The sequence below is a fragment of the Rhipicephalus sanguineus genome, chromosome 5, assembly GCF_013339695.2.
Source record: "Rhipicephalus sanguineus isolate Rsan-2018 chromosome 5, BIME_Rsan_1.4, whole genome shotgun sequence".
In the NCBI taxonomy this organism is placed as follows: Eukaryota; Metazoa; Arthropoda; class Arachnida; order Ixodida; family Ixodidae; genus Rhipicephalus; species Rhipicephalus sanguineus.
In genome coordinates, this window is record NC_051180.1 from 10208450 (window position 1) to 10223949 (window position 15500).

The 15500-nt window shown below is 45.7% G+C and overlaps 1 protein-coding gene across 2 annotated transcripts in view; it reads left to right on the plus strand.

Annotated features, from left to right (window-relative positions):
- The window catches only part of LOC119393192 (chromatin target of PRMT1 protein), a 31358-nt gene that overhangs the window by 13035 nt on the left and 2823 nt on the right, over window positions 1-15500 (plus strand). For both annotated transcript variants that reach the window (XM_037660038.2, XM_037660039.2), the window contains exons 4-6: window positions 3553-3805; window positions 6945-7014; window positions 8377-8574. In XM_037660038.2, the coding sequence (XP_037515966.1) occupies window positions 3553-3805; window positions 6945-7014; window positions 8377-8569 (516 nt within the window). In that variant the 3' untranslated portion in view covers window positions 8570-8574. The remainder of the gene's footprint in view (window positions 1-3552; window positions 3806-6944; window positions 7015-8376; window positions 8575-15500) is intronic.

A 15500-nucleotide genomic window follows, 5' to 3' on the forward strand; every position in this document is an offset into this window, starting at 1 on the left:
TCTCAGCCTCGTGAGTGCTGTGGCTTCATGTGGAAACATAATTTTGAGACAAAATTGAATACGAATTGAAGAGTATCAGAAACTAATTGAACATTGAAAGCTATTCGAATAATTTTTGACTATTTCACAGCCATTTTTAGAATTGATATAAAATCATTTTAATGTGTTAGTAGCATAATTCAAGCATAAAGAGCACAAATGGAACTGCAGGAACCAAGTTCTATTCAATTTGAAAACTGGATCGAGCAGGACACTATATTTGATTCAATATTTAAAATTATCAAATATACGCACACCCTTGGGAAATATACACTGACGTACAAGCGCATCAGCCCTGCATCTGTTCTGGCTCAGCATACATAACGTGGCCAGTGCAGCAGTTCTGCAGTAGCCTTTTCTGATGTGATGGTCCTCACGTGGAGAATCTTCATGATGGCCACATAGTCAGATACTGCACAGGTTGTCTAGCAAAAAACTTCAGGCGTGCTATGCAAATGGTACGTCTTCATTACAATGTATCACATTTGTCTAGTGTGGTCAAGCGTGTGACTGTAGACACTGGCGCTGTCCACAGCTGCTACCTTGGATTAGCTACAGGCCGTTCACGCTTGAATTAGAGCACAAGGGCATGCGTTGTGGCTATCAATATGGCATCGGTCCCTGCATACTTTTGCAAAAAACGGTGGCTGAAGCGGCTGCCTGGCCGCTTTAGACAAGCGTGATTCAAACTGTACACACAGTCAAGCATTTTAGGACAAACTATGGTTGGGTACAACTCAAAAAGGCAGGAGAGGCCCCGCCTAGATTACCGAAGCATGGCAGCCGATTGCCGCCACAACTAAAGAAATAATCCAGCTCGTGTAGTCGGCAATGTCAATCTAGAGAATGCGCTCATTGGTACAGGCTTGTGTGCGTCTGTCTGAGGTGGAAATGCCACCGACTTCTATAATTGTGCCCAACTATAATGAATATAACAAAATACAATTGCAATTTCTCTGGAAATTTCTTTAAAATTGTGTAAGATCTTGTTCTCACGAGGCAAAACTTTTCTAAGTGGATATCGTCTTTCTTTTTTAGTTCAAAATTAAGATGGTCACCCTATCATTCTCAATCTATCATTTATCAGTTTCTCAGCCTGTTCTTTGTCCACTACAAAGCAAAAGCCTCTTCCAGTGATCTCCATTTCACCCTATCTTGAGCAAGGTGATTCCATTTCATGCCTGCGAACTTAATTTCATCACTTCGCCTAACTCTCTGCTGTCCTTGGCAGCGTTTACTATCTCTTGGTATCTTTTCATCACATTAAGGGGGGACCCTGCTTCGGAGATATATTTCTTTGTTTTTGAGTACATTTTTACGAAACTTTCGCAGCTTATGTATTTTTATGTCCTGATTTCAAATATGCAATTATTTTTCTAGTACACTATGCTGTTTTCAAAATATCAAATATTTCGTGTATACTGTTGGGAGCAAGATTTATTTATAAATTGTAAGAGTTATAAAGCAAATCAGCGTATCACAATAAGCTGGAATGAATACTGTTTGCAATAAAACAAGAATAGATGTTCTAGGCCCAATTGAACAAAAGTTATAGTACGTTGAACACTCGGCAAGTCAGTGATTTTGAGCTTGGTCAAACTGGGATCAAGCTGGGAATGTTCAACATACCATAACTTTTGTTCAAATGGGCCTAGAACATCCATTCTTGTCTTATTGCATACAGCATTGATTCCAGGTTATTGTGATAGGCTGATTTGCTTGATAACTCTCACAGTTTAGAAATAAAGCCTGCTCCTAACAATACAAAAACTATTCAATAGTTTCAAAACTACATATTGTATTAGAACAATAATTGCATGTTTGAAATCAGCACATAAAAATACATAAGCTGTGAAAGTTTCATAATGATACGCTCAAAAACAAGAAACATGTTTCAGAAGCAGGGTCTCCCCTTAACTGACTACCAGTTGTCCGTCCTATGCATTACATGGCCAACTCAGGTCAATTATTTTGCTTAATGTCGACTACAATATCAGCTACCCCTGTTTGTTATTTCACCCATTTCGCTGTCTTACATGTTAATGTTGTGCCTATCTTTTTACATTCCATGGCATGCTGCATGGTTCTTAACTTCTTCTCGAGGTTCTTATTCTCAGTTTCTGCCCCATATGTTAGTACTGGCAGTACGCAATTATTGTACAATTTTCACTTTAGGGACAGTGGTGGATTGCCTGTCATTTGGGAACATTTGCCGTATGCACTCTAGCCCATCTTTATTCTTCTACAAATTCCCTTTCCTGAGTAGGCTCCCCTGTTAGCAGTTGACCTAGACATATATACCTTTACACATATTCTAGGGGCTAGTTGCTAATTGCAAACTCTTATTCTTTTGCCAGGCTATTTTAGCATTACCTTTGTCTTCAACATAGTATTCATTTGTATCTCTACCTGAATACTTTCTCAGTTTAGGTTTTCAATCATTTCTTGCTGTTCGTCACCATCATTGCTGAACAGCCCAGCACCATCTGCAAACCGTAGGTCGCCCAGACATATTTCCTTTAATATGTAGTCTTATTTCTACCCAATCTAGTCATTTGAATATCTTCTAAGCATGCAGTGAACATTGAAAATATCGAATCTCCTTGCCTGACCCTTTTCTTGATCATAGTTTTTTTGCTTTCCTTCAGGTAGCTATTGTGTCCTTGTAGATGATGCCCAAGGTATTTGCATTTGTTTGAAGCACTTCTTAGTAACATAATGCTTCCAAGGCTGCTGGTATCTCTACAGAGTCGAATGGGTTTTCTTAGTCCATGAAAGCTATATAAAGTTGTTTTTTATACTCAGCAGATTTCGCAGCTGCCTGGTTCATCACATGGCTGTGATCCATTGCAGAATACCCCTCCCAGAAGCCAGTGTAGCACGAGAGACATGATGGCGGCCGACTTGGCCATGCCGTTCTCGCCACTTTATTTGGAAAGACAGAAACTGAAGCGGAGTGGCAGCGGCTGCCATGATCGTGAGCACGTTCTCGTTCTAGCTCGCGCCTTGAGCTCTCGTCAGGAGCTTTTCTGTCAGGTCCCTTTTCTGTCACGGTCCCTTTTCTGTCAGGAGACAGAAAAGGGACCGTGGGCAGTCCAGTTCGTCAACATGAAAGGACCATTGGGGAGCACTATATCTCTGGAAGGCAGCTCTGGGAGCTGCCTAGCAGGCGAGGGTTCTGACAAATGGATGCTGTTGAGAGGAGGGATTGCAGCCTAGGAAATTTCGTAAACGTTCAGATGCGTGGCATTAATAGTTTTTGACACTGGTTCGAGCAGCATAACTGAAAACGGGGTACGAAAGGAGGACATACAAGGACATCGCTGTGATGTCTTTGTCCGTCCTCAGTTGTCCCTCGTTTTCAGTTCCACTGCTCGAAGCAGTGTTGGCTATGAACCAACTAGCTTCATTGAATACCGTATTATAATAGTTTTTGATTGTGCATCCTGTTCTCCTGTGTTGTGCTTGGTGCCACCACAATGAGTCTGAGCTCCTGGGTTTGGTGATGCACAGGCACCCCCTGTGCTGAGTGGTGGCTACATGGTACCCTCTCCCTCCATCGGGGCCATGGAACGCGGGGTGTCCCCCCTCGGGGGTGGCTGGGTCCTGCAGCGTAGCCTGCGCCAACGTCTTGGCCCGCTGTCTGGTGGAGTGAAGGCACGCCTTGGACTGCGGCCGTTCCACCCAGCTGGGATGCTGCTTCGGTCTAGGCTGGGGTTGAGGCCACTTCAAGCCAATGGAACCCGTGCTGCACAGTCGCGCAGGAGTGAGTCTGCAATTGTTAATCCATCCAGCTGACAGATAGCCCATCAGTGGCCTTGAGCCATTGACAGAAAGAAGTCTAAACAGGAAATTGCAGTCCTGCAGCTACTATTGAAATGCTGAAATTGTATAATGTAAGGATTCCTTTTACTCAATTCGATTCCTATATTATTCACTTCTCACAATTGGGTGATCTCGGTGATAATGTAGGTGGACTGACAATCGGGCCAGTAACGATGCACAAAGACAAGGATAATTCGTATACTATACTCTAATGAGTTTATTAGCCAAAGCGAAATTTCATTGTAGATGACTTAAAAGTACAGTAATCCCTCCTGATAACGAAATCGCTTTACTCGAAATATCGCTTTATTCGAAATTTCTTCTGGTCCTGACCCAAACACATGCATATTAAGCCGCATTACTCCAAACGTACAAAGAGCTTGAACTGCTTAGAACGAAGAGGCAAGTGAAGGTATCGCCAAACGGAGGCGACCCTTTTGCGCATGCAATGTGAAATTGATGCCGCCGACGTCTCATGCAGGCACAGAACAGGTCACAAAAGTACCAAACCCACGACCGATGACCACCTAGTACAGTTGTCGACCGTTTATTCGGACGTGCTCGTTTATTTGGACACCATTGCGGCACTGCCACTCCCATTGAAGTAATGTAAACTCACGACCGAAAATTGGGACGCACCACAATGCACCATTCAATTTTTTTGGACTACGGCTGGCTGATTGGGTGCAACGTTGAACGCCATGCATGACAAGCTGTCAACAATGTTTACAATATTTTTGCTAGGTTGCCAGCACTGAAAGGTTGCACTGGCTATGGCTGGAGGTCGTGTCAGCATCCCAAAATTACAATTGCCAATCTCGAAGGCAGTGTTGGCTACACATAATGGTTGCCTTTTGACTTAGCCAGTCAAGCATCCATTGAATGTCTACCACAGCCAAACTGCAGGCCAAGCCAAGCGACGCTCAATCAGCTCGGTGTGAGCAATTGCGTTTGAGCGTTTGCATTGTCAGTTGTTTGTGTGGCTAGGCCTAATCTGTTGAAATAGCTCCAATGCCACCCTTTCCATCTGCGCCGTTGGGACTAATGAAGAAACATGGCAAGTACAAGACACTGGTGATGGCGAAGAAAGCAGTGATTATTTGGCCAAGTGGAAGGCAGCCAACCTCAATCCGAAGTTGCTCAGGAGTTTTTGCCAAGTTGGGCAATCATGAGATCGTTAATCAGGTCATCAAAGCAGCGCAGGTGGACGGTGACTCCGATGATAATGCACCGCCCACACCGCAGCCATCGAATGCGGATTTAGCGCAGGCCATGCAAACACTGGCTGGAATGCAGGCCGACTTGGTTGCGCGTAAGCATGGATGTGTGCTAACGCACATTGACCAGTTTTTCCGGCCATTGGGCCAATAAAGGTGCTTTTTTTTTTCAGGTGAGTCTTTTTTCGGCACTCTTGGTTATTCAGACTTTTGGGCATCCTAATGAACACTTGGCGACTAACGGATACCAAGTGAATGCCGAGTGCTCCCAGCTGTTTCCTGCGGAGCAAACAGGAGCTGTCAAATTCCATGGTGCAGCACGCCTGAGCCGTTAATCTTGGTTGTAATTGCATCGCTGGTGCCCCCATGATTAAATCTACACGAAAATAAAGTTTTCCTGGTGGTTTGCAATGCCAGAAACGCGCAGTCTCTTGGATGCCGAAAAGTGGCCAAAGGACCGCAGGCTGGCTTGCGCCATAGCATTCCACGGGTGGCACTCGAGCGAAGCCTTAGCACTCTAAAGAGCACCTCTGGCGCTGAAACACGCCATTCGACTTTAGACAGACTGTCCATATGCATGTCAGGCTCATTGAATTTTGTTCTTAGACATTTGTCAATGGTGTGGACGCGACGGTGTACGGACACTGACACTGGAGCCGTAGCATTAGCAGTTTCGGCGACAACGGGGCGCCGAAAAACTTGTTTTTGCAAACTTCATGGCTGCATGTTTTTGCATGTTTCGCAAAGTTCATGGCTGCACGCCCCGAGAAAAAAATCTCCCAGTGATCATGAAAAGCCCCTACAGCAAAATCTGTCAGTTTTCACGATTGTGTGAGGCTGTTCGAGCCTGTTCATAAAATTGCTGGCCAAGTGGTAGCAGGCGACTTCGAGAAGTTTGCATCGGCTGACGCTGCGGCTCCCATGGTCGCCCCAGCAACGGATGCAGAGGTAATTGACACTGTTGGTGGCCCCAACGAGGACAAATAGGTGGCGGATGAAGAGCCACGTGAAGTACAATCTATGGTGCAGATGTGGGAGTACCTACACCTGCTGCGAAATAAAGTTGAATGCATGGGCGGCGACCATGGCCTCGTGCTATGCTTGGTCAAATTTGAGCAGAGGTTGCTCGCAGAGGTTACCCGGCAAGAACTTGAAACAGCCTAAGCTCTCTGCCTTTTTTGCATCTGAATAAAGTTTTACTTCACTGAATACATTGTATTTTGACTTCCTCGCAGTTATGGCACAATTAAAGCTCAACTGCTTTAGCTTTTCTCGAGGGGTCGCTTATATCTAAATACCGATTATAAAAAATTTTGTCGCCATTCCGCTGACTTCGTTATAACGAGGGAATACTGTATATTTCTCCTTTCAATAAATGCTTTTTGTAGCTTCGTTGTCTGTTTTCTTCATATTGCTGTAGCTATCCACTCAAAGCAGAAATGTAGCTTTTATTAGGATAAAATGTCACCAACAAAACACTTAACACTTGGCGACAGAATTCTTTCATTTTTTTCCTGCTACTGCAGTAGCTTTGGTTATGGTTAACATATGAAACAAACCAACACCCTGTGGAACAAGTTCTAGTCTGTACTACCTATTGATTAAACAGAGCTGATGCACGTTTTCTGAAGATATGATAAATGGCTATGAACAAAGGACAGTAAATGTGCTAGATTCAGTGGCAGCTATGTCAAATATTCTCAGCGTCTTTGTACAAAGCATTGTGATGCCTTAAGCAAGTGTTTGCTCACTTTGCAGTCAGTAGTGATGCTAGCTCAACTACATGTGGCAGGGCTATGTACTGTAGGCGCCGAAGATTATCAGCAGTGTTCTTGTTCCGAGTCAGATATGTCTGCCTTGTAGATCGCGGAGCAGCCAGGGCCTACTACAGGCAGCCACGCGCCAATGGGGCTCTCCGTGGACAGTTTGGTCGGTGAGTGCAAATCTTCTTTCGTAATAAACTCTCCTTGGAAACCTAGAGAGCTATATTTAGACAAGCTGGAGTTTTATGTCCTTGAGTTTTTAGTACAACAAAGAGTGTATCCAATTTGTGTACAGGAACTGCAAAAACAGAGGCATGTGAATAAATGGAAGATTATTACATCTGGAAAAAGTGACTTCCCATGGGCTAGCACATCGTTTATACGTTGTTGTGTATATTGTGCCTTTTCTCGCTCTTTGCTTATGCACGCTTTGTTACATTATGTACAGCCATACTTCTTTCATACACCCCTTCCCAAGTAGAAGATAGCCAACTGGAGAATGCCTCTGGTTAACCTTCCTCTCTTTCCTCTATCTTTCTTTCTATGCTAAATTGCAATAAATCTGGTCGTGTTCTACGCTCATCTTGTGTATGTATCTGTGGTTTGTTTTAATTTGCACAGTTAATACCTTTGGAAATGTGCCAGTTAGCCTAACAATGCATTGCGCCTGACAGCAAGTACATATCAACAAGAACCACTCAATACACACGGGTCGTGCCACTCAGATACGCAATTTCCTTGTCGGATAGAGAGATAGAAGCCTGGCTTACGCATTTTGCTTTTAAACCCGAGATTTTGTGAGCCTCAATAACGAGGCGTGTCATTTCGTTGGCGCTTTTTGAGATTATGATGCGCTTGTGAAACTCGGGTCAGCCCCGAGTCAGTTCCTATTGGCTTGGCTATTTCGATAAAAACCTTTCTCAAAAAAGCCGCCGCACCAAGCGTTTGGTGGCTCCGACATGCCTCTGCGTTAGTGCAATGTGCGAGTACGGGAGTAACCTCGCAGAAGGCGGCAAAGCGAAAGAACAAGGGCACCCAGCCGCGCTGTTCGATTACATCCCCCAAAGGGCAGAATGCAGCCCCGTGGTCACAAGGTGCCCACCTTAAGCAGTATGAGCATTAGACTGCAGGGACCACTGGTGGTGCACCAATCTGAGATGGCAGAAGGACCGTTAGATTTGGTGCACCGCCTGTGGTCCCTGCAGTCCAGTGCTTATACAGCTTAAGGTGGGCATCTTGTGACCATGGGGCTGTATTCTGAGGCGTCAGTCCGCTAATAAAAATGTTGATAGTGTGCGCTCCGTGTGTGTCTCTGTGCTCTGTCTACATCTTTAACGCACAACAGTGTACGAGTAATGGCAAACCAACAAGCCCAAGTAGATACCCTTCTAAAATTGACTTCAACGATGTCTCTCATTCTACCACTATTAATTATACTACAGTCACAGGTACCACATGGCGTCAACTGCAATGCCAGTATCGAACAATTTTCTTCATGCACGCATGAATACATGACGATGCATTTTGTGCAGGCCACGAAATCGCAGGCGACGCGCTCAGCAGCAGCAACAGCAGCAGCAGGCAGCAGCCGGTGCGAATTCTGGTGGCCAAAATGACCGTCGCCAATTGGATCAGCAGCTGGAGGCATACATGGCACGTACGAGAAGTCACTTGGATGCTGAGCTGGATGCCTACATGGCCCAGGCCAGTGGGAGTAGCAGTTAGACGAGGTATGCTGCTGCAGACCATGAAATCACGGGTCTTCTTCCTCTGCTTGGAATTAGGGGTGAACAGTGCAAGGTCTAAACTTTTTTTTCACCTGCATATAAAGTTAAACCTCGATAGAACATCAGTATAATGATATTCTCAATGCAGGGGTGGTACAGCTGCGCCAATTGTGCCGAAGCGCTACATTTTCGGCTTCCTGCGACAAGTTGCGCCAAAACCGTGTTGTTTCCTGAAGTTGCACCACGCTGCTCCAAAACGCAAAAACCAACAACCACAAATTCATTTTCTGTCCAGTTTTAGCAGAACCTGACAGTGGTTTAAACAGCTATGATTCTGCTTCATCCGCAATAACGAATGTAACGTTCTCTATGCAACTGGAACCAGGAAAAGTATATCTAACAGCGGACTAAGACGCGCTGGCTCCTGTGGGGCTATATAGTCTCGTGTTCTCAGCTTGCCAGGTAGCTGCCTACTCCATGCAGGTATGCCGCGCCGGCGACGCCAGGAATGTTGAGAATTGGCCTGGACGAGTTGTCATGCCTATGTACAGCGCGCTGCCTCCCTGAAGACGGCGTCTGCTTGATCGTGCAACATGACTGTTGTACCAGTGAGAAAAGCTGCATATTTGAACACCTGTTTATGTGGCCACGACGTGCAAGCGAAGCGGAATTTATCACGTTTTGTTGTCACGTAGCAACCGCCTGACAGTTACTGAATCATACCCTAGTTACACGGGCACGCTAACCTCAGTTACGACGAACCTCAGTTCCCTTAAACCGCAGTTACCCCACTAACCGTGGTTGCTCCGAACTGAGGTTGACCACCTCAGTTAAGGAAGCTAACTAACAAAATGGCGGCACCCAAGTCGGTGGTTGAAGGCAGCGTGGCTCCAATGGAGGCCAAAACGTCTTCCCAAAAGCAAGTAAAACGGCCTTTCTCAAGAACAGAGGCACTGACACGCGAAACAGTCCGTCAAAACAAACCATGCCCCAAGCACGATGATACCAAACGTACCCAGCAACGGATTGTCTTGGCTTTCGCACCGACCGTAAGTTGACTTCGCCCATAGTTGCGAGACTAGCCCTTGCTTAAGCCAAACATTGTAAAAACACTTGATGGAATACGCTCGGGGACTGCAGATGCAAGGATATTTTAAATGAAATACATTGTATTTGTCAGTATTTTTATAGACACCAGCTGAACGTTTATATTTTAAATCGCGAAACTTAGTGTCACGTGACCTGCTTCACGGACCCAAACTAAGGACAACTTTTCGCGTGTAACACGTACCAACTGCAGTTGGCACTAACAGTAGTTTACTTCGGTTAACTGAGGTTCGTCGTAAGTGAGGTTAGCGTGCCCGTGTAACTAGGGTATCAGATTCCGAGTTGCCAGTTGAGCGGCGACTCACCTTTGCGGAGAAACCGGCGTGCACTTCCATAGCGCAAGCAAACTGTGAGGGTGAGCGCACTGAAGAAAATTGTCTAGTTGTGAGCGTGTCCGGAAGGCAAAAACAAGTCCGAAACCTATGATAATCATTCGTCTTATCGCCAACGAAAGGGAAGCGGTTTTTCCGAGTCGCCACTACAGGAAACGCAACCACAACAGCATCGTTTGTGTCAGTCAGCGCCTGCATGGAAACAGGCATAATCGTGCACCGGGGAGCAATAAGCAAGATGGTAACAAATCCATCACCTTTTGAAAGATTCTAAACCAGAAAGCCATCAGTTTTGCGGGCGCAATAAGCGGGAACCGGCCGAAGGACGATACCAAAACTAGCTGGTGCACTGCTGTAGTAGAGCATAAAAAAGAAACGGAGAGGCATTGGCGCTGGAAAAAAATTTTGTGTATTCCCGCAATGTGGCAGCACACGCCAAGCAATAAAAATGATCAAAAAAGGCGTGCATTTCAAACATACAGGCAATGACGTATACAGTAGACTCTCAGTAAACGAAAATCTGTTAAATGGAACTGCTGCTTAACTGAAACAACTACCTCTGATATGATTGATTTCATACCTGAATTCTGCACCCCTGTTCTTTTCTCGGTAAACGGAACTTTCCTGGTCCCTTCAGGTTCCATTTAATGAGAGTTTAGTGTATGTACGTCTTTGACCCTCAAAGGGTTAAGTACAGTAAAGCCTCGGTAATTTTTGTACTCGGTTAATTGGGAATCCCAGATAATTTGTATTATTTGCGTGGTCCCAAATTTTTATGTGTATAAATTTAACCAGATAATTGGTGCGGCCAGTCCGCCACTTCCCAATTAATTGGCACACTTGGCCGCGACATCCGAGATATGCAAAGTGTGTTGCGAATCTCGGAGGCTGTAACTAAAACATACACAACTTTTTTTGTTTTAAAATGCAGATCTCGAAGGCCATGCTTTTTTTACCGGAAATGCGTCGTAGATGCCATGTTTGAGCAATCGCTAGACGGCGATGTGTGCAGTTGCGATCATGATCATCATCATCTTCTCAACAGCAATGTTAGCCACCCTAGTGAAGTGAATGTTTTGTAGACTCTTTGTGCCATTTCAATGTCAGCTGGCGAGCATTGTGCAATTCGGTGCGACTGCTCTGTTTGTCTCCACTTGCGCACTCTTCCCTGTGAATTGGTTGATTGAGGTGTGCTTGGAAGGAAGATGCCGAAGTTCAAGAGCTTGTCCCTGCACGAAAAGGTGTGCTTAATTGAAGAGGCCAGCAGGTCAGCGGCGTCGAAAACGGCTCTCGCTGAAAAGCACCACGTGCCGCTGTCAACACTGTGCAACAACATCAAGATAGCTGCGAGATCAACCGACTTGGCCACTAATGTTGACAGCGATGATGAGCCCTCCCGAGCACCCCTTTTGGCGGATGTCATTGATGCCTTGAGTGTCGTGCGCAGCTTTGTCGAGTGCGACAGCAGCGAGGCTGAAATGTTGCACCTCATTGACAGGCTGGAAAGCATGACTTTCGGTGCTGGGAACTACCGAACGCGTCAGTCAAGCATGGAGGGAATTTTTAGATGCGAAGGCATCTCTTGCTTGGGGGTATGTCCCGCAGCGTGCTAGTTCGCACTCACACTACGCATGCACAACTCTCCTCCTTCCCTCTCTCCAACAGCTACATGTTACTCTCTCCACTTCTCTACCAGCACCTGCTTGCGCTTCTCCTGTGTTCTCGCTTCTGCTCTCGCGGCGCATGCGCTACTCTCCTCCTCTAGTCTCCTCTCCTTCAAGTGGTGGAGCGCTGCGCACGTTCAGTCCAGAGCTTGCTTCGGTTGACTCCTTTGAAATGCGGGCTCGATATGCCGAAATTCTCTTCTGCGCAGCGCCAGCGCATGTGCATCCCCTCCCCCTCTCCTCTCCTACGCTGCTCCCCTCCCGCACGCCTGTAGACCGCGTTCCCCGCTCGCCCTGTGAGAATTACCGGCCAGGCTAGAGGGAAGACACGACGCGCACATTGTTCCTCTTCGCGTTCCACGACGCGAGGTCGGTAGCATGCCCAACGAACGCCAACGGAACGCGATCATGCAAGTGCTCCGGCTTCGCATCGCCTCATGGTCCCCCTTAGCGGGAGATGGTGTAATGTTTTTCCAAGTAGGCGGACTTGCCACAATAAAGGTGTGACTTCCATGCATAGATTGGCAAAAAATTGGAGCTCACTCAGACTCACCTAAGAAATATACAATCAAACCTCATTACAACGAACACCACATTAACGAACATTTCAAATTAACGAACTTTTAAGAAATCCCGTGCCGACTGCTTATAGTTAAAGTTATAGTAGAGGTAAAAATATTTCACTACTACGGACTTCAGAATAACGAACATTTCAGAATAACGATCATTATTTAATTCCCGTGTAATCTTAACACCTCAGTACTACGAACTTATATCCCGAAATGCGAGGATTCTTAGATTACAGTGTATCGGTCATGGCAGTCGGAGCTGTAAGGCAGCAGACGACGTAGCGTGAAGAGCGGACGCCCTCCCGCATAAACCTGAGAAGGCGCGGGCGGAGAACTTTTTTTTTTTTTCCCTCCGTTGCGGAGGCGACAACGCATCAGGTATTGTAAAGGCCCAACCGCGTGTATTGCACGCGACTTTTGAGCGAAGGTGACTGCGACAAACGGGCTCCGTCGCGACGGGAGCACCCACATGTTCGCGACAAAGTGTCACAGTTGCTCGATTGAAAACTATTGCGTGCACGCAGGCAAATTATGAAAAAGAATTACAAAGTAGATGAATGACAACATGCGAAATTTATTATTGTCTTGTTTCAGATAAGAATGCCATAAAAGCGTTTCGTGACTTTCTTTTTTCGCAATCTTATGTTTAACCGCAACAGTAGTATCTGCTGTGATCCCATGGGGCGCCCGGAAGCGTACGCTGCCTACGCTACGTCACACTTTGCAAACTGCTTTATGTTGGGGTTAGTCCACGAGGCGCATCTCGACAACGTTTCCTCTTGCTGTCATAGAACGTTTAAGAAAAGCCGCAGCGCCTCGCATCGTTGCTTCGCAGGGAGAAGGGCTACCTCACACGACGACGATGTTGACATTGCAGCAAGCTACCACCGAAACATCAAAACGAATCGTCGATCAAAATTAATGACAAAATACGGCAGCTGCCTCGCTCTCCGCATGAGATGGAGCTGTAAAGAAGGTAGTCTATAACTTGCATTTCTTGAAGTACGCGCCAATTGGAAGCATCACGAGCAAATTGCAACCGAAGCGAGGGTCAGAGATGCTGCCATGTTGCCGGATATCGTCATGCTCACTTCCGGGCAACAAGCGATGTTTTCTGGCTGTCCAGAAACCTGTGACGCGACAAGGGATGGCGATGGATGGCCCTCCGCGACAGCAAATCCTGTCGGCCGTCGCTCAAAACTCGCGTGCATGCGGTTGGTTGGGCCTTAAAGGATTGCAGCGATGACATGGACGACGTTGTCACGGTAGCACCCGAAAATCGCGACGAGTCCATGTCGGCCACAGATGCGTTGGACTACTTGAGGAAACTCCGCATATTCATAGAAAAAAGCGGAACAGCGACCAAAGCGGCGCATAAAAATGCGGACGGTCTAGAATCGTTCATGACGCAGAGTTTGTGCTGCACCCATCAAAAAACGATCACGGACTATTTCAAATAAACGTGCCTTGTCTGACGTTCACGTGTGCATTGTTGTGAGAAACGAGTTCAAGGACGTACCGTTGCAAAAGTAGGACGTTTGCGTTACTGAAATTCTGTTGTTATGGTAAATTTTTGGGTTTTCACTATAACGACCTTTCGGAATAATGAACATTTTTCCGCTGTCCCCTGAAGTTCGTTATACCGAGATTTCACTGTATTTTGTAGGGGGTGTGCGAATATTCGAAATTTCAAATATTTTTGTAATAGTGTTTGCTATTCGATTCGATTCGCACTGGAATTTTACTATTCGAACTTCCCAAAAACACAGTCAACGTCCGATTGAAAGCGACCTCTTCAGATTTTCAATATGCTTCACCTCATTGCACCCTCGTATTGCGGAAAAGCTGCCTTTCAAGCTTCGCTACGTTCGCAAATGTATTAACTCAAGAAAGTGCTGGTTCCAACATGGAGATGAAAGATGTGGTTTTGGACCTGAAATTTGGGCAGGCAGTCCGGAAAATTGGAAGCCGATACTTTTTAGCATCCAAAATTTCAGATGTTCTATATATCGACGTCTACGAGGCAGATTGGGAACTCCTGACTTGAAGGGAGCACACCCTTGTCCGCGACATCAGTTGGGCTTCAACAGAAGTTGAAAGAGGAGGAGAGGCTGAGGAAACGGCATCTTTGCCTATCACGTGTAAAGTGTTGTCGGCAACACTTTGGTTGCACCAAATCATCTACATAAATACAATTCGGCCTCTACATTGCCTCATTCTTAATAAGACAACTATGAAACACCACCCCGCCAGTGCTTCATCAACCTAGCGAAAAGAAACACTTTCATGTTGCTATCTCATAAGAATATGCTTAGGAATCCTCTCCAACTTTTTTCCTGCAATTTCACTTCGAATCATTCGAGAAACATTCTAGAAATATTCAAGAAATATTAGAAAAATATCCTATTCGATTCTCACTCACACTTCAAATTCGAATGCGCTTCGCACCCAAAATTTTGCTATTCGCACAGCTCTAATATTTTGCTCTGAGGGCTCACTCGGGCTCGGGCTCACCAAAATTTTCCCCAACCGGAATCACTCACTCACTAAACTTTTTCTCAACCAGACTCACTCGGACTCAAACTCGCTAACATATTACTCAGCCGGACTCACTCGGACTCAGACTCGCGGCTTGACCTGAGTCTGAGTGAGTCAGCCCATGAGTCCTTTAGCGTCAAATTAGCTTTTTCGATCATGGTGTCAATGCTCTTTAACACCAATATCTCACATAATCGGTGCTCTACGATACTCCTTTTGATTTTTTACCTTCAAATACGAGTTATCAGTGGTTTCAATCCAGTAAGGACATTTTCATGAAATTCGCGACCCACACGAGATAATTTTATCAAGTACTTCCCTTGAAAGAGGAAAGAGTTTGCGGGGATGGCCATGGCACCCCCCTCCCTTTCTAACTCGCACCTCTGATCAATAAATATTGAAGTGGCGCATGAACGCTAGTGTGTTGAGATATGTGTGAATAGACTTGAGTATAAACGTATGCCTGTAGAAGGCTTACGTTTAAAGGACCATAGGTCGGCAAGAAAAGGTGGAGCTCACTCAGTCTCACTCAACAAATATATTTTGTGCTTAGGGCTCACTCGGACTCGCACTCACTAAAATTTTCCTCATCCGGACTCGCGCGGACTCAAACTCACCGAAATATTACACTCAAACCTCATTATAACAAAGTCACATCTGCCACAAAAATAGCTTCGTTATAACCGATAATTCGTTATATCCGAGTTCGTTATATCAAG